The following is a 24887-nucleotide window of genomic DNA, read 5'->3' on the forward strand; positions in this document are numbered from 1 at the left end:
TGATTATCAGACCTTTTTGTTTGTAAAAAAAAAATTGTGGGATATGCACACATTGCTGCACATGTGTGTTTTGTTTTTCTAATTCACTTCCTAAGAATGTTCCACTGGAGTTCCCAGTTAATTCTAGGGTCTCCACTCTAAAATCTCTGCCATGTCATTAGTCATAATGCCAGACTTTGCCTCCTATCCTCAAATACTCCTGATAACCTAATAGGAGTTCTGCTTCATTCATTCCTACACTCCAGGCAAAAACTACCACTGGAAATCTTATTCATAGTTCTATCACTTACCTCTCAGTTCCTTCAGGGAAAGGACTCTTTTTAATGTTTCCTGCAAAGTCATGGTACAGGTGGTCCCTAACAGATAAGGTATGGAGGTATTTTCAAGTTTATTAGATGGAACCACATGAAAGCTTCATTTTTGCAGGTCAAAAATGGTCAATAAAGAGATGCACAATGTTCAACTTAATTATTAATTAGTAAATAATTAATAAGTACATATTCTGAGTTAGAGATGGTTGTGAGTCCTTTATTCAACACACTTACCTCTAAAAAGGAACCCTGAGAGAGGTACTTTCATTATCCTGATGTTGAAGTTGCACAAACTCAAAAAGACAGTGCAACTAAGTAAATCACCCAAAGTCGGACATTAGTGTATGCAATAACTGAGATTAGTCACCACTATCCTTTCATTCCTGACATTGATTTTTGTTAGAGCAAATAAAACTCCTTGAGTCAAGGACATCAATACAGACTTATGATGGCTTGAAAACTAGATTTTCTAGTTCTTTCCATAGAAAAGGCAATTGTGATAGCATTTGGGAGCAAAGAATACAACTAGAACTCTATCTTGGTTTATAAAAGAAATTTCCCATCAAAAAAACTAGGGCTTCTTGGGAAAAATGGCTGACTCTGATTTCTAGCACGGTAAGTATAGGCCAAGCCTAGATCATCCTGTGTGTCAAAAGCAAAGATATGACTTGAAGGTTGAATGTCAAAAGGACTTGAGGTTGGTTAAGAGGTTTCCACTGAACAAATTCAGAACAATCTGAGTATCAAAATAATCATAATGGTAAAGGATCAGAATGCATTGAATTAAAAATAATTCACGATCCCAGTAACTCAGGAGACTGAGGTAAGAGAATAACAAGTTCAAGGCCAGCAATTCAGCAAGACCCTGTCTCAAAATAAAAAGTAAAAAAATATTGGGAATGTAACTCAGTGATAAAAACATCCCTGGGTTCAATCCCCAACCCTCTACTCCCAAATAGTACCTTAAACCACAATATGAGAAGAAAGGTAAAGAAAGATTGAAGGAGAAAACTCTCTTTTTTTTACAGAAAAAAAATGCTATTTATAAATGTCTACTAATAAATGTAAAAGCAACAGTAGAACTTGGAAATCACCATATCATATTCTTTGGTGTAAAAATCCAGGCCAGTCATTTGTAGATGCCAACCCCACTGAGTAAAAGGTTGCAGAGAAGAGAATCTTCACACAGCCAGAATGTGTTCACCACAGGAGACTGGTGAGCAGACAGAACAGGGCTGGGTCTGGCTCAAATCCTCATGTGCTCATGACCTTCCACTCCAGCAACATCCACTGTGGACAAGATGTTCAGAGAGACTCTCCTCACGGGGACAGTCAATATGAGACTCTATCTAAAAATCAAATACCCTTTAAACCATGGCTGACATGGGAGGAAAGAAAGGAAATACCTTAAAGGACTAAAATAAAAAGACCTAAAAGTTCTGCGGGGTTTCTTTGGCATACGCTGCCGACCCTACAGTTAGTATCCAGCAAAACCAGGAGTACAAGCAGGTGGAAATACAGGTATCTGAGACATTCACATCAAGATGAGATCCTAGAAGGGTCACACCCTCCATGATGAAGTAGGAAAAGCCACAACTTGCAGTGGGCAATGACAGAAATACAAGACTGTCTTGATCTTGGCTCAGAAGAAAAAGGAAAAGAAGAAAACGCTTTCTTGAGAATTTCTAACCACAAGCCCACAATCACTCAATTTGATATCAAAATTCATGCTGCCTGTGAAGAAAAAAAAAATCCCAAATCAAAATTTAATTTAAAATGACCCCAGATGATAGGGTTTCTAGACATCTGGCAAGGGTAAATTTGAATTCCCTTTGGAGGAACATATTTTAAATCTATACCCCATAGGATTCCCACAAATAAAGTTCAAAACAACATGAGCTCAAAACACACAAATGCCAGCCAAAAGAATGGTGTTTGTAGCTAGATTAGTAAAAAACAAAATAGGCCTTAAAGTGAAAAATATTTGCTAGAGAGCATTATCACCTACTGAGAAATGATTTGTCAAGAATGAAAGATTCTGGACATGCATGTAACCAGGAACATAACTTCTATATATTAAAAGGGAAAAACAATAGGTAGACTTGTAAAATAAACCAAGAAAATCACAATCAGATTGGGAGATTTTAACACATCTATTTTGCTAATTGATAGAGTAAGTAACAACGAGAAAAAAATTTATAGGTTAGGTGATTGAAAATTAGGATCATGGAAGCTTTTTGAACGACACAGTTTGGTAGACCTACTTTCATGGAAATAAATAGGTACCTGATAGAGGATCAAGAAACACTAGAAGATGAATGAAAAAGTAGGAAAGCCAACAAGTGTGGTAGGAATGATTAGCCCTGTAGGGTAGGGAAAAACCTACCTCCCACCAACAGAAACTGAACTGTGGATTTCCTTCCTAGTTTCTACCCTGCATAACTGCTCATCACAGGGTTGAAAACTTCAAGTCATCACTGACCCATATCCAATCTTCAGCTTCATCTTGGTGGCTGTCCCTTTGAATAGATCCTGAAACCTGCCACTTCCCATTGCTCCCACAGTTACTACACTAGCTCAAGCCACCATCAGCTCATGCCTGTCACAGCCTCCAGCTGGCCATCCAGGCTCTTTCCTACTCTCTCACAATCTATTCTCCATTTAAAACATAAGCTGCACTATGTCAGACATAAACTCAAAACTTTCCAATGGCTTCCATCTCCCCCAGAGTAAAAACCAAAGTCCTGACCCAGGCCTGCCGGTTTTATCCTCATCTTTGCCTATGTAGCTTACCTTCTCCCCTGGGCTCCTTCTGTCTCAGATACACTGTCTTTATTTCTGTTTGGCCACCTTTGGAGCACTGCCTGTGCTGTTCCCTCTACCTGAATGCTGTCCTTGCTGATAGTCCCAGGCCTCTGCTCAAATATCAGTTTTCATGGGGAGGCTTCCCCGCTCACCAATCCATAGAAATACACCATAAACACCCCTTATGCCATCACTTCTTATCCTGGTACACCAAGGTGCTCTTTCTTCCTCACACTTAATATCTCCAAACAAATGTGCATATTTTACTTATTCCTTTCATGAGAATGCATATGGCGTGTCTTTGTACACCGCAGTATTTTCAGTGCCTATAACAGTGGCTGGCAAACAGAAAGTGCTTGATTAAGTTTTAGTTTAATAAATTCATCAATAAATGATAAAAAAAAAAAAATATGGCAGAGTAAACAAGGATCCTGGAGTCTGACAGAGCTGGATTTGGATTCTGACACGGCCAGTTTCTATGGAAATTTGGGGAAAATTTTAACCACACAAATATCCCACTGATTCATCTTTCAAAAAAAAATCAATACTGAACTCATAATTGTAAATTCTGCAAGTATAAAAACTGGATAGATGTACATAATTTTTAATGCATATGAAAAACCATAGGTCATATCTAAATCATTGTGGTTTATAATTAGTAGGTGCTTGATAAGTAATAGTGATCTTTCTTAATTTTGGAGACATATTTCCACTGTACTTCCCTCTCTCTTAGTCTCTGAGCACACGCAGGGAGTCATTTCAAGGCCAATTTCAGAGTAAGACTTCAGAACGTTGTGTGGACAGACAACTGTCCAGGTAAGGCTCAACCAGATGCTTTGAACAGAGCTCTCAATGCATGGTTGCTAGGCCAGTTCAGAGTCCTAGCATTATGCAGGCACTCCATTTATCACTACACCAGGAGAGCTCTTGTATACATAATCAGATAAAGGCCATAAATATGAACTGATCATTTAAAGAATCATTTTGAAATTCAGACACCCTTTGAAACAATAATTTTGAAGAACTTGAAAAAAAAACCATCAATCACAAATAAGTTTCCCATTCATAGCACATTATAACTCAAAATATTAACTTTGAAATCACTAAAAACACTTAAATATATTTAGAATTACATTTGGTGCCTTGTAGAAGAATACATACATGTTTGTTCATATTTGTTCAGAGTCTAACAACACTGGAACAGAAGAAAAGCAGAATTCTCAATACTCAAATGAGATAGAAAGTCAAGCAATATCTAACCAATGCAATGTTAAGCCGTCATCTTTTAATGGCGGAATTAACCTCTACTTTTGATAGTAGACAATTTAATTCAATGTTGAATATGAATGTAAAGGTTAGGAGACCAAGAATATCACTTTTCTTTTTCTTTGTTTCGTCAGCAGACCAAAGCACAGTCTGTGTCCTGGAGGACTATTCCAAGTACACATAAGTCACTTGTGAGGATGAGCCCATGCATACCCTACGTCTGGACAGTTTACCAGGGAAAGAAACCTTGATCGTGTAGATGATGAAGATGATAATGAGGGTGATCATCACAACTCACAGGATGAAACATTTACATTTACATAGAAGTTTATGTTTTACAAGGCCAATTTTACTGGGACCCCAGTGGGACAGGCTGCGTGGCATGAAGGTTGAAGGTGAGAGAAGGAACTCAGAGCCATGAGGGTAAGATGGCAAACTGACATGGAACTGAACCAGCAAGATAGGGCTTCAGAGCATTTTTCTGACCCTAAATACAGCATCCTTCCTAAAATACTGTGTTTCCTTATCTTAGTCTATTTAATAAATTATAACTGTACTATTAACATCAAGCATTTGAGATATTATTGATAACAGAAAATTCACATATTTCCCTAATATTCCTATATATAAAAATGAAAAAATAAATTCATCAAATGCATGTCTAGATGTGTATTAAGTATATTCTACTAAGTAAATACACATATGTATATGCCAATTATATGAGAAGAAAAAAATTAGTGTTTGTAGTCTATCACTGAGCCACATCCCCAACCCAAGGTGATATATTTCATTAACAAGGTAAAATCTTTTCATTCATAGATCTTTCTATGAAAAACACACAGGTTGGATGGTGAAGGCATGACAAACACAGAAGTGAATTTTTGCAAAATTCAGGAATAGAAGACCCTGAGGACGATAAATTCAGAACACCTGGGAGAGACAGGAGGTACAAGAGAGGTCAGAGGGAGAGACTGCCTGGAAATAGAGTGCAAAACAGAGGCCTCAGGGACAGATGACCATGAGCCATGAATGACCAAGGCATTTCCATAAACTGTGATGTGTGATGATGACCTTCAAGTTTTTTCCTGTACTTCACTGTACTCACTGGTTCCCAGTTTGATCTCATTGCATCTATGAAATGACAGTTGGACTGTGTGGTCTCTGCTGTTTCTTCCAGCTTAAACTTGTGAAGATTCTAACAAAAGGTCAATGTTAAATTTCTAGGAGCTATTTTAGTATGCATCTGGATAGGTGAATTCAGGGATGCTTTCTAAAGATGCTTTAAAGCCTGAAGAATACTTTTAACAAAAGTTTTTTCTTTCAGTTCCTAAATTTTCTACTTTTCTCAAAGACAGAGTACCAGGCACTAAGAGTACATTGGTTTTCAGGTTCCTTGCATAAAAGTTGACACTTTGAGGGGGCTGGGGATATAGCTCAGTTTGTAGAGTGCTTGCCTCACAAGCTCAAGGTCCTGGGTTCAATCCCCAGGACCAGAGGGAAAAAATCTGACAGACTCTAACAGCAAAGTAACTTCCAGTTTCAAACCCCAACATTGACATTCAATCCATGTCTGGGTAACAAATACCTATATCCCACAGCCTTCAATTAATTCCCTTAATGCATGTGCTATTTGATATTAAGTGCTTAAGAATGAAAATTCTGTACATATGATTCCAACAACTGAGCAAGAAACAGTAAAATTAACTGAGGGGGAAAATTAATATAGCATTATAATATTAAAACTATTGAACCAGAAACATTTCAGTGTAAAATTTATTCCCCTGAAGATTAGCAAGCTGATTCAACATTCTAAAATAAGTACATACAATCAGAAATTATCACTAATGATTACTGCTGTATTTCTGAAGAGCAGTTCCACATAGTGGAATGTGTCTGAATTCACCCAAAAAGTAAGCAGATACTCTTACAGTAAATACCATCTACGGTAGCCCCACTTATCCACAGGGGAGTGTGCCAAGACCCTCTGTGGATGCCTGAAACCTTTAAGTCAAATCAAACCCTAGTAATGCCACATTTTACCCTAAACGTACACAATTAAGATAGTTTAATTTGTAAGTTGGGAACAATAAGAAATTAGCAGCAATAACTAATAATAAAATAGATAAATTATAGAAATAAACAGTAATAAAAGCTTGCATAAATGGAGGGTGTCCCACATCTCAAAATGACTTGCTGAACTAAGTTTTCCCAAAAGAAAAAAAAGAAGATTATTGTAGCATAGTAGACCATCTTTTTGTGCTGATGTGAGATGATACAATGGTTACGTGATGAGATGAAGAGAGGTGAATGACAGGTATTATAAGATACTGTCAGGCTATTTTATAATAGTTACTTGAGCACAAGCACTGAGATACTGGCATCAATACCACAAGGGTTTATCTGATTACAGAGGTGGCTACTAAGTGACCAATGGGAAGGTAGTATATGCAGCTTGGATGTGCTAGACGAATGGATGATTCCCATTCCCACCACGATGAACTGGGGAGGACATGAGATCTCATTGCATTACTTAGAATGACCAACAACTTAAAACTTATAAACTGTATATTTCTGGAATTTTCCATTTAATATTTTTGGAGCATGGTTGATGGCAGGTAACTGAAATCTCGGAGAGCAAAACTGTTGATGAGGAGGGACTACTGTAAATATTAAGGAAATGAGCACTCTAGAAAGGCCACTCAACCATCCACAAGTTGCTTAGCATAAACGTCTGAACATGTCTTACAATTTTTCACAAAGGTTTTCACTTACAAATTATTTATCTAGGGTAATATGCAAGTCCTTTAATTCTGAACAACTTTCAAAATCTTAGATATTAAGCAAACAAACAAAATGAAGGGAAACAAAATCAGGCTAGCTGGGATCCCAGCCAATGAAAACTTTACTTCATGGAAAGAAAACAAAAATTCCACAATAATCTCACAGGGAGGATGGAAACAATCACCCCAAGCATGGATCAGTGTAGCTAATGTTATGCAAATCACAGAATACTGAAGAAAGAGGACAAAGCCAGTTTTGGGGTGTGTGAGTCAAGGTGACCACCTTTGATACTATTCATGACATCTCTTCCTTATTTTCATTATTGAATACCCTATATAAGATATGGTTACATGTAGTTAAGAAGTATACAAAGTCATATAATATACATATATATCATTTCTCAAAGGTATTTATTTTAACCATTGGTTAAATGCATTGGTCATCAAATGTATACATTTTGCAAGTTTTGTTAAATAAACAGATACTATGCAGAAACAAAATAGCTGGAGCTATTCAGATTAAAGTAAGTTAAAAAAAAAAAAAGAGTGTGAAGTTGAAGTATGAAGACATCCATAGCAATTTGTAAAACCACCATAATATGCTTTTAAATCTTTGTTGAGTAAATATTTTAACTTCCTGTTCACAACTTAAACCCATTGTTTAATTCCGGGTCAAAACGGAGTAACCCAAATATGCACTCTGTTATATAAAAGACCCAGAGGATGAAATTACATCTCTCTCTAATAAGGTCCTTTGAAATCCTACACTAGAGTAACTTAGCAGCCAAATTATTTTTCCTCTGCTAATGCTGATTGAGCAGTAAATAATAACTAGGAGAAAAACAAACACGTAAAATAAAGTGCTCCACACCTTTGCTTTTGAGTTTTTTTTAATGACCCTGGTCCACCAAATTTTGAAGAAGCTCAAATGCAATTATTTTGCCAACATTTATATAAGACAATGATTCAATGCATTTTCTGCGGGGGAAGCAGATTTTAATTTCCAAATGTTAAAAAAACTCTACACAAAAGAATGCTTTCAACTTTGGGGGTTGAGTTTAAAATCAATCAAAAATTCTTCTTACCAAAAGCAAAGCTGTTGCCAACTTGACCCTTGCCCTGATAAAGAACTTGGACTGTCTCTGTATCCATTTTTGTATCTGTAGGATAAAGGATTGGACAGATTGTCCCTAACACCTGAAAAACAAGCCCTCTAGTGCTATTTATTAAACATGGCACTATAAAAAGTAGATAAAATGGTCAAGACATTTAATGTAAAAGAAACAAGAGTACACTCGTAAATCTGCCTAAAGACGCTGTTGTTGAAAAACCATTACAAACTCCAAATGCCACTTAATCCTCCTTTTTAAACAGTAGAATGAAAAAAAAGGTCTATTTTGTATAGTCCTCAGTTTCCCCCTTTCACATCACTTCTGGTATGACATATCAGCAAATTAAAGAGAATTTTAATAGGGGAAAAACGAAGACAAGTCAAATATTTTTCTTCTTATTCATAAAAATTCAAAACATTTCAGGCTTTTTGTTGAAGATTCAAGTCAGGGTGGAGGACTGAAAAATAAATAAGGCATTTCCCAGGAGACTGGCCTAGCAGTTAAGATGGCCAACTCTGGAGCCAAATTTCCTGGGTGAAAATTCTGCCCCCTGACTCATTAGCTGGGTGACCCCTCATCCAGAAACTGGGAGATAGTAATAGTGTTCACCTCATTAAATTGTGAGAAGTAAATGAGTAGATATATTTACCTATATAATAAATGTACACTTATTTATAGCACTTAGCCTGTGGCATACAATGGCATTACAGAAAATGCTAGCCATGGGCATCTGAGGCTCAGAATCTAGTTGTAATTTACTGTCCACGTGTGTCATCCAACTAAAGTTTAGGTAAAATTATGAAAGCAAAGAAGAGTAAGTAGGTAATATTTGTTCTTTCTTCTTGAACTCTAGATTGTTTTTCTTCTGCAGACCTCTTCCACTCTGCTGTCCTAACTCCTGCCAAGAGAATTAACATGAATTTTTAAACAAATTAACCCTTACAGGGATATTTGCATCTGCAGGAAATCTGAGAAACCGGTCCTTAATTCAGCAAGATATGAAATGACAGAATTTCAAGAATTTTGAGACAAGCTCTTTTTAAATCTGTGCCGAATAACTTCAGTCTAACCATATTAACAAATTGGACCCAATCACATCTATAAAAATAGTTTCCTCTTTCTGTTGGAGATATTGGTATCCAAGAAAAACAGAGCAGATAGTACCTTCAATGGTTAATGAGAGGCATTTTCATTAGTCACAAAAGCAGTCATTTCTTTTGTTTTCCTAATGATTTCAGTGCAAATAAATAAAAAAGTGAACTTTCAATGCCAACACACAGTCTTAAATCCTAGCCAATGAGAGTCATTTTCTAAAAGAAAACTGAAGATATCACAATAATTTATGTACTGAGTTCCAGCTGATCACCTATCCCTTGTTAAAATAATGGCTAAAGCAAATCTTCTTTATACCACTTAAGCCTTTGATCCTCCCCTGCTTCCATCTACCATGACCTGGTGTGAACAAATGCAGATCGCCTCCTGCACTACTAAAAAGCTAATGCCATCCAGGGGAAGAACCTTGGAATTTTCCAGAAGCACACAATCTCCGGTCAGAAGGCCTTGCCCCTTCCCCACCAACTAATCTTCTTTCTGTCCTCCACTGAGTCCCATGGTCCTTTCTGCAGCAACCTGAGTATAGTATCCACGGATTTCTTCTCAAGCCTGTCATCAGCTATGAACAGTTCTCTCCTTGTTGGAGAAAAGCACTTCCTTTAATTATCGACCTGTTTCTCTTCCTTAAACCTGCAAGCTCTCTCCTACTTCCTCACTATCTTCCCTGTATTGAACCTCTGAGGTGCCCTTTCTTGCCTCAATTCCCATGGGATCTCATTCTGAAGTGCCACTGATAACTGTCTATCAACACACAAAGCAGCTTTGTTCTCGGTGCTGCTGTTTGGCCTCTTGAAACAAGAGACAGTAAAGACCCCTCCTCCTGGAAGTTACCTTGGCCCTTGGCTCTGAGGAAGCATGGTCCTGGCAGCTGACTCATTTCCCTGCCTACCTCTTCTCAGTCTTTCCTGGTTCATCCTCTCTTCTAGGGTTATCATCACCCTTCTTCCCTTTTCCTAGACATAATTTCCTCTTACAATCATCCCCTCAAGGAAAACACTGTTCTGCTTCCCATAGGCCAACCCAGACATGGTCCAAAAGGGCTTCACCAATTGCTGATTTGACATGTTCACAAAAATCCTATATTCAAACACATCTTTATCCTTCCTCAAGCCACTGGCTCTTGTTCCTCAACTCTATTTATGGCATCTCAAAAGCTTGTAACTTCTCCATGCCCCCAGACCCCTCCTCCTATTAACTCTGTTCAGTCAGTTTACCTAGTTAAGCAAAGCTTTCTCTTTAAGTTCCTTCCACTCATTCTTCCCCCTTCATCTTTCTTCCACTGTCACATCTTTAGTTTAAGACAGGGACTGACAAAGCATGGTTAACAGTCTGCCACTTGTTTCTGTAAATAAAGTTTTATTGGAACATAGCCATGTGCATTCAATTAATTATTGTTTCTGGCTGTTTTCACATTTCAACAGGAGAGGTAAGTAACTGGTATAGAGATTCTCTGGTTAGAAAATTCAAAAGTATTTAACGTCTTGTCCTCCACAGGAAGAGTTTGTCTATCCCTGGTTTAAGCCCTTTTGAGTTCAAGCATAAAACTCTCCAAAGCCCATTTCTAGATTCCCAATCTTCCTTAATTTTCCTACCACCTGGCTAATTTTCCTAAGACATCATTTGAAATACATTATTTTCTTGCTCAAAAATTATATGGGACTTTCCATTATGTCCAAGAAAAAGTTCAGAAATACAGGGCAGCATCCTACACTTGGTCATGAGCATCATGCTACCCACCAGGAACATGGATACATCTCAGCTTATCAGCTTGACTCCAAGGGCTTTCTAGTCTCAGCTCAGGGCTTCTCAGACAGGTTTCCCACTTTCACATCCTCATCCCACAGAGCTTCTGATTCACTAATTTCAATTCACCCCTGCTCCCAGCCAGGCCTTACCATCACTCTCTATTTTGTAGTTGTGAGATTTTATTTCTGTTACTTTCCAGGCAAGGATGGGTACTACTGTGTTCAAACAAATTCATTTCACTTCTCAAGACCAGTGCCTTCTTGTCCCTTCCTGAAAAGAATTTCCCTGCTGGTAGCATAGTGCTTATGACTCTGTTCTGATCCTGTCACAATGTTATTTTGTTCCCTTGCTTAAATTCTGTGTTCAAACTACCTTTGTCTTTTCATCCCAGTTACCTTAATAATATATTACAACACATTATATATTAAAAATTCAGGAAAACTTTCTCAAATATTTTTTCAGAAAGTATGCAATCATCTAATAATTCACTGAAAACAGGTGTAAGGTAGACCAGTGGCCCTTGCCAACCCCTCTGCCTACAGAGGATATTTGGGGATGTCTCAAGACATTTTTGATGGTCCCAAAAAGGAAAGGGGGTGCTACTGACATCTAGTGGGTGGATACCAGAGATGCTGCTAAGCATCATACAATATACTACAATGTAATGGACCATCCCTCCCTGGCCCTATAAATTATCCAGTCCAAAGTGTCAGGATGCTGAAGCTGAAAAACTCTGATGTAGACTCATTCTTTGCTAAGTTAAAATGCCTACAAATTATGTCCACAATTGTAGCAATGAGAAAATGAAAAGTATTTGTTGACAGGTTGAAATAATTTATTCTAAAGAGTTTATGGTTTAGGTTACTTTGATGGAAAATGTCAAAGAAGTAAATGATGTCTCAGAATCTCTTCAGGGATGTTTCTGCCCGGATAGAGGTAAACCCAGTAGCCAATACCCAGATAAATAATTTTGGAAATTTGGGAAGAAAGCACATCAAAGAAGAATTCACAAATGTTGTCACATGTTGGCCTGGCATAACTCAATGCTTAAAAGTGTTAGGGGAGCAGGATCAAGTGGCTATCTTATGTAAACTACCACCACCTTGATCTCTAAATCTGGGGTGTCCCAGGGCTCAGTCCTTTTTACTTTTCTCTATCTTGACTTACTTTCCTGGGAATTTCAACCAATACCTCTTCCTTAAATGCTCCTGATATCTTAAAGTCTCCCAAGTTTGTATTTCAAGTCCAACAAACTCCCCCGAGTTCCAGATGATTATTTCTGACTTGCCAACATTTCCACTCATGTGTCTCCTAGCAGGTAAAATTTAACATGTCTCTATTAGGCTACTTCATTAATATTCCTCCAAGAATCTGTCCCCCAGGCAGGGCCTCAGCAATCCTGTCTTCTTATATCCTAGGGTTCCACCATCTGTATCTGGTGGCTCTTCCTCATTCATCAACTTCAGGAAACATGAACACCAAAGAACTGTGCATAAGCTTCTCTCAGCCTCAGCCTGGAAATGATCCTTACATCCCTTCCCCTTGCATTTCGTGGGCAAGGGAGAGTAAGGCTACCCTTCCTAATGCAAGAAGACTGGGAAGCGTAGAGTGGTCCACCAGAAAAGGGAAGTATGGATTGGGGTTGGTGAAAACACAGCACTGTCTCTGCCACCACATCAAACATCCAGTCTCCAGTAAATCTTTGTTAAAGGCCAACTCCAACCCTCCCAGCACTCAAGACAGAGACCACCAGGAAGTCATTTTTGGCTTCTTTTTTTCTCTTACATTAGCAAACACGAAGTTCCATTTTCAAATCGGCTCCTGAATCCAATCACTTCTCGTCATCTCCACTGCTACTTTGTCCAGTTTTCATCTAGATAGTGGCAAGAGCTGGTTTCTACTCTTGTCATCATTGGCTATTTCATAATAAAGGTCAGGATCTTTAAACAACTTAAATCACATCATGTCCCACAAAGCACTTAACATGAGCCTTATCAGTGAGTCACAGAAAGCACTCAGCATGGTGCTTATCAACAAATGTTAGCTCTTTTCATAAGCAAAACTTTCTGCTTGCTGTATACCTTTGAAAGGATGTTACATTGCATTTATTTTTCCCATTTCTCAAGGATTTTCCAGGGTCTCGTGAGCTCAAAACCCTCCAGTTGCTTTACTTGTCATTCAGAGAAAATGCTTGAAAATGCCCTGGAAACTCCTCCATGCTCCCATGCTGACTGTCTGTGACTTCTCTATTCTCTCCACCACTGCCACCCCACTGGCCCCTTTCTGTTCCCTGAATATAAGAGGCAAGCTACTGCCTCATGACTTTCTCAGGTGCTGCTCCCTCTCACTGAAAGCCCCTTTCCCCAGATAGCCACGTGATGTACTCCTTCACCTCCTTAGGGGCTTTGCAAGACACCTGCTCAGTGGGGCTTCCCTGACTACTCTCCAAAAATTGCAGTTGTCCCGAACACCTACCCACCCTCTGTCCCCAAGCATTTCCTATCTCTCTCTGCCTCATTTGACTTTTATCCTTGTACTTATTACTTTCTGACATGCTCTATTTGCTTACTGTCCCCCTCCACTACAATATAAGCATTGTGAGAAGTTTGTCTACCAAGCATTCCAACATCTATAACCTCAGTTCAAATACAGCAGCACTCCACAAATATTCACCGAGTGAATTAGTAGTAACCATCCAAACCTCATTGTAAAATAACTGACGGCTAGAAGCTGATGCAATACCTTACCATAGTAGGCTAAACTAAAAGCGGAGAGAAGAGAGGAATTCTATTCCATTCATCTTTTAATCCTTAATTGAGTGAAGTTCCTGGAAGGCAGAGAGTAATCCTTAAATATTTATTTAATTGAATTTGTTGAATTATCATTCAGTTTTCATGCATTCTGCTATCGTATGACTGTTAAAAATATTAATGAAGATGGTGCAGTTGATTTGTAATCATGATGGAAAATTTTACATTTCTCATGAAGTTAGATGATATTTAAAATCTTTGTTCTTCATTTAAATAAACTGAGATCAAGTTAGGTTTTACTGCATACTTTAAAATACCAAATGTATTCGGTATGGCAATCGTTTAAGTGGCTCAAACCAGGTAAGATGATGAGTTTAAAATACTAGAATCTGATGTAAGATTATATGAATCCACATTCCATCAGAATAGCTTTCTAGCTGCCACCAATCTTGAATAAGATCTCTAAACACAGCTTCGACGAGCTAGTCTTTTGACGGGAGTTAAGACAATGCTTGCCACATGGGGCTGTTGTGTTTAATGAGATGAATCACACAATGAGCTGTGTGGAGCTTTTTAGTGCATGTCAGCTCTTTTTACCATGCTATGTGCTAATTGCTGAATAATTTGGAGCAGAAGTTACATTACATTTGCTTTTCCCATTTCTTAAGATTGATAAAGCAGGAAAGAAATCATGTTTCTATCATAAACAGATACTTTAATTTTAATTCAAAAGACAGAATTACTGGACAGGCACCATATTGCATATAAGTTATAAATTTAGTAGGAGATTTTCTTGTACCCAAAGACATCATGGCCCTATACTATCTAATCTAACTTCTCCAGGATCCTGACAACCATCCAGCCCAGAATCCACAGGTGTGAAATTCTGGTGTGACCCCTTTTCCTTTCACAAAATGATGGCAAAATCACACTAAATTGATAGTTACTTTTATATAGGTTCTTTCTCAACACAGGCAGCCATTAAAGACTGATCGCAATTGGTAGAAGAAAAACTTAATATTCACCCTCGAGATCTCAGTAAATGTCCCAAAATTGTAATCCCTATTTCTGTATTTGATGTGTTTTGAAATTTGTAAAAAAGTTTTAAGAAATCAAATTATAATTTTAGGTCATAGAAGATAATAATTAATAGACCATTATACCAAATCCTTAAAGACTCACATAAATATTTAAAAATTCAGAGTTAAAATTTGGAGTTAAAAGTGCAAGTCAATGATGAATAAAATTAAAATATATTTAATGCATCCACTTGGTAATTTCACAGTTTAAATATTCTGTTATAAAGTCATAATTGGGAATCTGAGATTAATAATAATTCTAAAATTGATTTAACTTTAAGCAGTATTCCATGTAACTCTGTGCTATGTTATTCAGTTGAATGATATAAAAATTACATGTTGTAAACATGATTCTTTTTACTAATTTAAAGGTCATGTTCTTCCAAGAGAAATAGAAATCTCATTGAACTGGAGCATCCAAAAGAAGAATCTAACTTTGTTTACAGATGAATAAAACATATTTAAAATAAAAGTATGCATACTGCTAATATTGATTTAGAGTACAGGAATAATGCAATTTAATAATCCAATTGTAGGGGTTTCAAGTCATACTATAAAAATGCCAAAGTAATTTAAAATTAGTCAAAATAGTTATATTCTAATATAGTGTTCAAAAACTTGAAGAAATTGATTATACTGAGGTTCTATGTTGAGATGATTAGTTTGATGGCATATTCATTCAGCACTGTACAATATTTAGAAATCTGTAAACCCAGCAGCCCAGGAAGCTGAGATGGGAGGATTAAAAGTTCAAGGCCAGCCTTAGCAACTTAGTGAGGCCCTAAGCAACCTGTGAAACCCTGTCTCAAAACAAAAAACGAAAAGGGCTACAGGTGTAGCTCAATGTCAAAGTGTTCCTGTCCCGGAATGAAAGAAGAAAGAGAGAAAGAAAGGAACGGGGGGGGGGAAGGAAGGAAGGAAGGAAGGAAGGAAGGAAGGAAGGAAGGAAGGAAGGAAGGAAGGAAGGAAGGGAGGGAGGGAGGGAGGGAGGGAGGGAGGGAGGGAGGGAGGGAGGGAGGGAAGGAGGGAGGGAGGGAGGGAAAGAAATCTGTCCAAAAAAGTTCAGAGACCAGTATGAGTTTTATCAATGTACTAGTAGCTATAATGAAAGACAATTCTATAGAACACCTAAGAATAAAAAACTTGAGGAATAATCAGTCATGCAATATATATGGTAGAATAGAAGAGATTAACTTATTAAACTAGCTCTAGATTCTTAATAGCATTATTGAAATAGCATGTTTGGTGCAAACAAATAAATATAATTCATATCTATGAAGCACTACTGAAACATATAATATGTAATATGTACCTAATGATTCTGAATTTAGAGTTCACTTATTGAACCATGTTACAAATAATAAAAGTAAACTGACATAGAAGAATGTTTAAATACACAGGAATATTCAGGCCTTTAATGTAATATTCAGAGAGGGCAATTCTGTGAGCTATAACTTATTTGATTTCATTTTACTTAGTATTCACTAATATTTTATTTTATAACATGTAATACTTAAAATTAATAAGCCATATTTCTTTTCAAACCTTCTAGCTTGATCAAAAATTTAGGCCAAAATCTGTCTCACATTGATATGAATAAATTAGATGAGAAATAAAAACCTGTGGTAATATTCAGCTCCACCAAAATAGCACTTTCAAACATCTCAATACATGGATATTAGAGACCACTATAAAAATAATACATATTCTTCATTCTTTATTTGAACATGGGGAATTCACAAGATCAAGAGAGACATTCTATGTATAATCTAGATTCATAGCCATTTCTATGAAAAAGAATAGCACTTGTGAAATTTAAAACTAGTAAACTATAATTGGTTATAACTTAATACTTTTAAATAATAAACTCTAATACAGAATTAATATAATTTAAAAGAAAATAAAAATTTTAGGCAAATTATAAAAGTTAAAGAATATTTTTAATTGCTTATCTCCTAAAACTCTCTAATTTCTGGGTGCCAAATCACAAAATAAGAGCCAGACACATGCAAATTTTTAAAAAATCATTCAAGGACCAAACTTTGTTTTCATCATGTGCAATTAAACTACTCTTAGATCTCATAGGCACTTTATTTGGAAGAAAGTCCAATATGAATTCATGAATAAGTATAACCTATTGGTACTCTAAAACTAGTCACATCATTCATTAGTATACCTCACTGAAAGTATACAAAAGTTTTCAAAGGCAGCATTTATTAAACATCAACAAGAACTATGCTAAGGAGGAAGGGCACAAACTGAGCAAGACCCACTACTACTATTAAGTAGTGTATAATCTAGTAGAGAGACAAGCAAACAAACGGATAAGATTTCAGTTCTGAAGACTAAGTGCTAGGGTAGAGGAAGATGCCAAGGAGTTAGGACAGCGTGCTGCAGAGGGCCCTCACCCAGCCGGGCTCACCAGGCGTGGCTGACTCTGTTTGCTGGTGGTGTGGAGAGAAAGAAATCAACCTGAGAGGGTTGCTCCGAGGGAATGAAACCTAAGCTGACTCTTCAAGAATGACAGGCTATCCTGGTGGGAAAGAGGCCCATCTGGGAAAAGGTGTATAGCACTTGTAAATGCTTGGAAACCTCAGAGAACCAGGGAGGCTCAGGGAACTGACAGAAGCCAGAAATAAAACTGAAGAAATAAGGAAGCATTAAGTCTGTGTGCTTGACTACACACAGAATCCTCTCTCCTGAGGACACAAAAGGGCCCAGGAGTGAGAAGGAGTAGAGATGTGATCACCTATGTGTTTTAGAAAGACAACTCTAGAAGTAGAACAAGGCAGAACAAGGCAGTCAAACTAAAGATCTAAAATAAGGGACCTGGAGCAAAGAGGACAGCTTTGAGACAGACAAAAAGTTAAGAATGGATGAACTTTGAGATGGAGGATGGAGGATTGCTACCCATTTTCCAACCTAATGTAATATTGCTGATGCTGATGCTGATCGTGGAGAAGGGTGATTCTGCAGTAGAGAAGAAAAGGAGGAAAACTGGGAGAGAAGGGAGCGGGTAAGTTCAGTTTTGATCTGCTGAGTTTGTGGACCTACAACCTTGCAGTCAAGGATGCCCAAAAGGTAGTCAGCTATGCAAAAATGAATGAGTGTTCATTAAAAATCATTAACACTCTCAAGTATTTGCAATAGCAGCTAGCTTTACACAGTGAGTCATGTGTATGCACTATGAGTAATTTTATTTTATTATCCTCCCCTCTAAAGAGGAGGAAGAGTATAAGTAATTTCCCAGTAGTTATAAAGTATTCATCAGGCATGTCTGATTTTAAGCTCAAGCCCTTAACTACCATACTGTGCTGTATCTTGCAAAATCTATTACAGGCTTTAAGGCCAGGTAGAAATGGGTGGCTCAATTCTAATCTTGAGTTCTTAAAAGCTGTTTGACTTTGACACTGTCAAAGTCATAGTTTCTCCTCACCTACCAATTCGTAGTCTTTAGAACTTCATTTCAAGGATATGGTGTAAATTGGAGAAGGTGGATGAAAAAATGCTAGATGGATTGTTCCTGTATTGTAAATGCTACCTACTGCTATATATATATATATGTCCAGAGAAAAACTTCTGCTTATACTAAAATAGCTATGATCTAAGTAGATTCCTTTTCATATAAAGAATTTATTTTAATTCTTCTCCCATTTATTTTATATCTCAATAATTACTATTATGTTTTGAAAAGCTTTGAAACATTACTGCATCCACAAAGTTTATAGTCATTTAAATAATTCATTCAAACAGGAATCATTTCAATGTTAAAGAGCTGATTATTGTTTTTTTTTTTTTTAATATTTCTGTAGTGATGAATGCTACAATAAGATGCCCCCAAATGATCAGGGATGATGATGTTATGGAGAGAGCTTTGGACTTGGAGTCAGAAGACCAATGTGAAGTCCCAACTCTGCCACTTACCAGCCATGCCAACATGGGCAAGTCATTGAGCAGATTTAAGCATACCTTTGCACATTTGTAGATGAATACATTGGCCTATATGTTCTAAATCCAAATTCAGCAAATAGGGTCAAGCTAAAGGCTAGGAAAATCACCCTTGATTTTTGGTTTTCAAACCTAGCTACACATTAACATAAGTGGGAACTCTTTAAAAACATATTTAAAAGACAGCAATGCTAAAATATTACTGGAAAGATTCTAATTATATTTTAAATATATGATTTGCAAGTTCTGGGCATCATTTTATGAAAGGCGATATGAAGACCCTTAGGTAATACCTCACACTCATAATAAACATAAAATCATATTCTCTTTAACATCAATTGCTTAAAAAGAAAACATCTTTCTTAGTATGCCCAGAGCCTAGAATAACCAGTTGAATCACCCATCCTGCTTTAGTACTGTAACTTATAGGTCTTTGGGAAACAGGGGCAAATGGTCACCCAACACACACACACACACACACACACACACACACACACACACACACACACTCATGTGCAGATGCTCTTAAATGACCCCCAGTGTATTAGAGCAAAGTACACATTGACAGTTCCACTCGTATAAACCATCATCACTATGGTGTTTCATCATTCACTATCGACCTTCAGTATGTGGTCACACTTGAAGACCTCTGATTCCAGTAAGATTCATCCATATCCAGTAGCTTGGGAGAGACAGACCACAATCATGAAGACCAATATCCGTTTATTTCAGTCCATGCAATGAATATTAAATTCATAAATAACCAACATTTTTTTAACACTTGCTTTGAAGCCCTTGCCTCCCAATAATCATTTCTCTCTACTTCCCTAAAACAGGAAATTTTCAAGAATAACATCTCTACCATTTGACAGATATCATAATTTAACAGCAACAGTTCCATAGCATTGCTTGCTACATTTTTCCTAGAAAATGCTACATAAAATAAATAACAATATAATATATAATGAAATTAGACCATGGTTACCTCTGTATCTAAAGACATGGGTATCATTTCTTTTGAACAAAACATCTGCTAAAAATCATATTAAACTCATTCAGAATGGCAGGTATGCACCAAAACATACTTTGCTGTCTATTTTAAAATTAAATCCAGCATATACATCTTTTCTAGAACCACATTATTATACCCCAGTATACTATCCTCATTTGCCTAGTGGAGCTCATCACCAGTCTACAGGACACACTTTTGGTAAAAACACATCTTCCTTGAGACACTGTTAGTCATTCCTATGCAGAAGAGCTTGGACGACAGTCTCCAATACTGACTCTCTCACACACACTAGTTACACACACTGAAAAACTAGTGTCATGGAGACTCTACCAATAAGATAGGAGGAAAGGCCATACAAAGTCTTTCCCTTTGGAAAATCATAATCTCAAAAGACTCCATCAAACTGGCACATTTGTGAACTTTCATTAGTGAAATAAGGAAGGGCCTTGAGAATTGTGATTTTTCATCCACAAAATGAGCAACAAGCAAACTACTAATATAACCTCTCCTACTACTTCTTGTAGTCGACAATATAAAAACTATTTAGAATATTAGGAATAAAACCTTAGAAAAAAGTGCACAACATTATTTAGACCATTGAAAATACACAGCAGGACTTCAACTCTAGTCTTTCAAGCACTGGCTTTCCAAGGGAAGAATCAAGGGAGACCTCAAAATGTGACAGCATAATTAAACAGAAACAACATACATCTCCAAACATATTTTACAGCCAGAAAAGTGAATTCAAAAATCAACAAAAATAGTCTCAACAAACAAACAAACAACAACCAAAAAACCTTACTGCTTAGAAGATATTCCTTTTAAGTAGTCTTACAACCTCTTTCTAAAATTTTTTAGCAAAATTGAGATGGAATTGAGACTTACTGATTGTTCATTTAAATCCTGGGAGTCTTCCATGTGGTTTTCTCACTTCTCCTGCCACTCCCAAGTAGAAGCAGCTTCCTTCAATTAAAAATGGACTATCTAAAACAAAAAGATGGACATAAAGGGAAAAAAGAAAGGGTTATCTTTTTTCTCATTTGTAAAATTACCAAAACATATTGAGCTTTAGCATGATAGTTGGTAACTGGCAGAAGTATTTTTTAAGAAGCAAAATTCATTCATATTGTCTCCATATCTGATATAAATAAAAACCTTGTAAAAATATCACAGTAAAATTGGGGTATATGAATAGCTACTCAGTAATCTTGTAGATAAACAAAAGTATATGAAGACAACTTTGAAGGCACAGTCTACACTATGTAATTAGTACACTATATTGATGAGCGAGGTCTGTCTTAGTCAGTTTTTTCACTGCTGTGACTAAAAGACCCAACCTGCAAAACAATAGAGAAGAAAAAGTTTATTTAAGGGCTCATGGCTTCAGAGGTCTCCATCCATAGACAGCTGACTCCATTCCTTGGGGTTAGAGGTGAGGTTGAACATCATGGTGGAAGAGTGTGGCAGAGGGAAGCAGCTCAGATGATGATCAGAAGGCAGAAAGAGAAGTTTTCACTCTCCAGATACAAATGTATACCCCATAACCATGCCCCCAATGAGTCACCTCCTCTAGTCACACCCCACCTGCCCCAGTTACCACTCAATTAATTCCAATCAAGGATTCATTCATTGATTGATTAGGTTAAGACTATAACCGAATCATTTCTCCTCCAAACCTTCTTGTATTATCTCACATCTGAGTCTTTGGGGGATACCTCACATCCCAACCATAACAAGGTCTGTCATTAGGCAACTGATAGATTAAACAATAAGGAAACCAGTGGACTGGCAGCGAGTGCTTGCTGGCCAGGTTTCTTAGCAGTCCTTTTGCCAAAGTAAATGTTGCCTTGCCCACTCACTTTCAAGCATGTTTGTTTTATTGCAGCACCTTGGCTTTTCTAACAATTTTGATGCCCAACTGACTTGGGGATCCATGTACCACCTAGGGGAAGTGGCACCCTCCTCCTTGGAGAAGACACACTCTGCTGTCTTGTGGGGTGGTCTTTGAGTGCAGGCAGAAACTGCCATCCCTGAGGCTGATGAAGGAAATAAAATACAAAACAGAGCTAGAGATGTGGCTCAGTGGTCAAGTGCCACTGAGTTCAATACCTGATAGTGCCCCTCTGCTCCAAAAAAAAAAAAAAAAAAGAAAAGGATGGAAAAGCTTTCTTCCATTGTATATCAATATGCTTAGTATAAGACCAAAAAGGAGCCTCTGGGTACAAGTGACAGTGGGAAGCTCACTTAAAGTTGATGGCATTGTGATAATGATAATACAGACTGATCAGGTTCAAAATTATCCTGTGCTCCAACCCCTTGAATGCAGCCTGGGAGGAAAAAAATTAAGGCACAGTTTTGGTTTGTTTGTTTTGTTTGTTTTTGTATATGCTAGATTGTCCAATCCTCTCCTGGGATGAAATTTGTTGTGTAAATTAAATGCAGATAAAACATTCATAAGGTCTGTTTCAGAATATGAAATTAAGAAAGGGTCCAAAATTAGAAAAGATAAAAGTTATGGGTGTGGAAATATTTTAGTATGGAAATTGGAAGGTAAAAGAAATGTTTCTGGATGAGAAAGTATTTTGTCTGGGAAAGTAATATTCTTTTCATCCAAGATGAAAGAGGACAAAACTTACATGTAAAGTTGTGAGTGTCTAAGTGAGTCACAGAAGGTTTGTGGAAGGTAAATCTCAAAAAGTTTGTGTTTGCGATTAAATTGGCTGTAATTAGCAGTCAGTAAAACTATTTGAACTTCAAAGTACTGATATAAAGCAAAGACTGAAACACTGATCTGCTCTTATCTATTGATAATTTTCTTGTGTTTGTTCAGTTTTACTACTTGGGGAAACAAAGGCTTAGAGGCATTAGGGTTCATAGCTTTTTTAAAGTCTTAAATGATTACTTTGTAACTGGTTAAACAAACAATTGTTAGTTAAACTAAAACAGTATTCTTGGCATCCTAAATATATGTGACTAGGTATATGTATGCATCTGAAAAATATATCTGTCTTGTCTAAGTGTTATGTAAAAGTTTATAAAATGAAAGCTCATGTAAGATTACAGGCAAGATAACCAATCAGTGCTCTCTTTTATACGTTGTATCTGACATAGAAGGACCACACTATTATTTGAAGACCTGTCTTATATCTGTTTGCTTCAACTAAGTCAATATCTGATCATTAACATTTTCCTAAATGTATAAAAGATTTAAGACTATCCTTTGATTATTGTTAACCCAGGCAAATCTGTTCTTATTGTTATCATACCCTTGGATTTTAAATTGTACTCTAAAAGTTAAACTTAGTTAAATGTAAAGCTTAGGAGAGCACTTTGCCAAGTTGGTTATCCAAAGTAAAATTATCGTAGCAAAAGTCTTGAATTTGTATAGAAATAACAAATTTGGTTGGTATTTATTCATGTCATTTGATGTTTTATAGCTGGGTAAGATGACCCATTGCCAATACATTATATACACAATTTTGTGTTACTCTTCACACTGGAATTGGAATTTAAATGCATTTTTGGGAGATAATGAGAGCCTGATCTGTTTAAAGGTGACATTGTAATACACAGAAACATTCTGCCACTTTTTCCACAAAAAAGAAAAGTTAAAAGCTCTCTTAGACTTTCTTTTGATTCATGTTTCAGATGTAATGTTGTGTTGTGTTATCTGTGAAGAGCCCAATCTTACCTGAGATAAGGCTTTGCCTTCCACCTAACTCCATACTAAAATGGCTCCAAAATAGGCTAGACTTCAGCTCATTTAAAGTTGTGTTCAAAAGACCCTTATTTGTTGTAAAGGTAACTGTGATCTCAAACAGGGGATACAATGTATAACTAACTAAAGGTTCAAGATTATAAAAGAAAAAAAATAAAAATAAATAAGGATTTGTATTAATCACTCACTTTTGAAAGTGTATAATGTCAATTGAGAAAATTCAGTGTGTATTTTAGTGTTACAGCTTTTATAATAGAACATTTTGTCTGCTTTTCCAAATGAACCTTCCCACTCACAAAGAATGTAATATAATATACATAACCAATATTTAAAAGAGAATAAAAAGAAAACTGTTCAAAAGAAAGAAAAATAAGCAATTACAAATAACTGGGAAAGCGATTAAGTCAATAAATTATAGTGAGACAGTTAATTAATTTTTAAAATATGTTAATCTCTATTCCTCACATTAAGAGTTTTTCAGGCACACACCTGTAAGCCCAGTGGCTCAGGTGGCTGAGGCAGGAAGATCACAAGTTCAAAGCCAACCTCAGCAATTTAATGAGGCTCTAAGTCACTATGGAGACCCTGCCTCTAACTAAAATATAAAAAAGGCTCAGTGGTTAAGTGCCCCTGGATTCAATCCCCAGTACCAAAAAAAAAAAAAAAAAAAAGACTGTAAACAAACTCTTATATTTCTTAATTTGCAGATAGAGATAGATTTTATAATAGTAGCAACAGAAGATAACCTCATCCTCCCTGTCTCTGTTTCTTTCTCACATATACACCTTCAAGCAAACAAAATTAAAAGGTACATTGAAAATCCTGGAAGAAATATCTGCACCAAATCAAGTACGTGGGCTAATGTCCTTAACATACAAATAGCTCTTACAATTCAAATAGAGGGGCAGGTGGACATGCCCTATGAAAATTCTGTCAATCATCACAAATTTGAAACAATGTTCAAACTCACAAATAAATAAAATGCAATTTAAAATAGCAATGATACATTTAGAACCCTTTAAATTCTAATTAAAAAAAATAAAATAAAATGAGAGAAGAAAAAAGATTCAGGTTGAAAAGGTATTCATCATAGGCATGTAGATACAAGTCATTAACATTTTTAAAAATATTTAGAGACATCAAATTTTTCTGAATATAGAACTTAAGTGGAAAAGAGGTATTCCAATGTGCAAAAACACCAGGAACCAATTCAGTGTGTTAAATGTTCAATATAGCAGGAGTTTTAC

At 36.6% G+C, this 24887-nt stretch overlaps 1 protein-coding gene across 1 annotated transcript in view; it reads right to left on the reverse strand.

Annotated features, from left to right (window-relative positions):
* EYA4 (EYA transcriptional coactivator and phosphatase 4) overlaps positions 1-24887 on the reverse strand; it is a 260960-nt gene that overhangs the window by 209063 nt on the left and 27010 nt on the right. Inside the window, 1 exon segment of the mRNA XM_079147113.1 lies at positions 20808-20906. Coding sequence (XP_079003239.1) covers positions 20808-20840 — 33 coding nt within the window. The 5' untranslated portion in view covers positions 20841-20906.

The sequence above is a fragment of the Sciurus vulgaris genome (assembly GCF_902686455.1).
Source record: "Sciurus vulgaris genome assembly, chromosome: 7".
In the NCBI taxonomy this organism is placed as follows: Eukaryota; Metazoa; Chordata; class Mammalia; order Rodentia; family Sciuridae; genus Sciurus; species Sciurus vulgaris.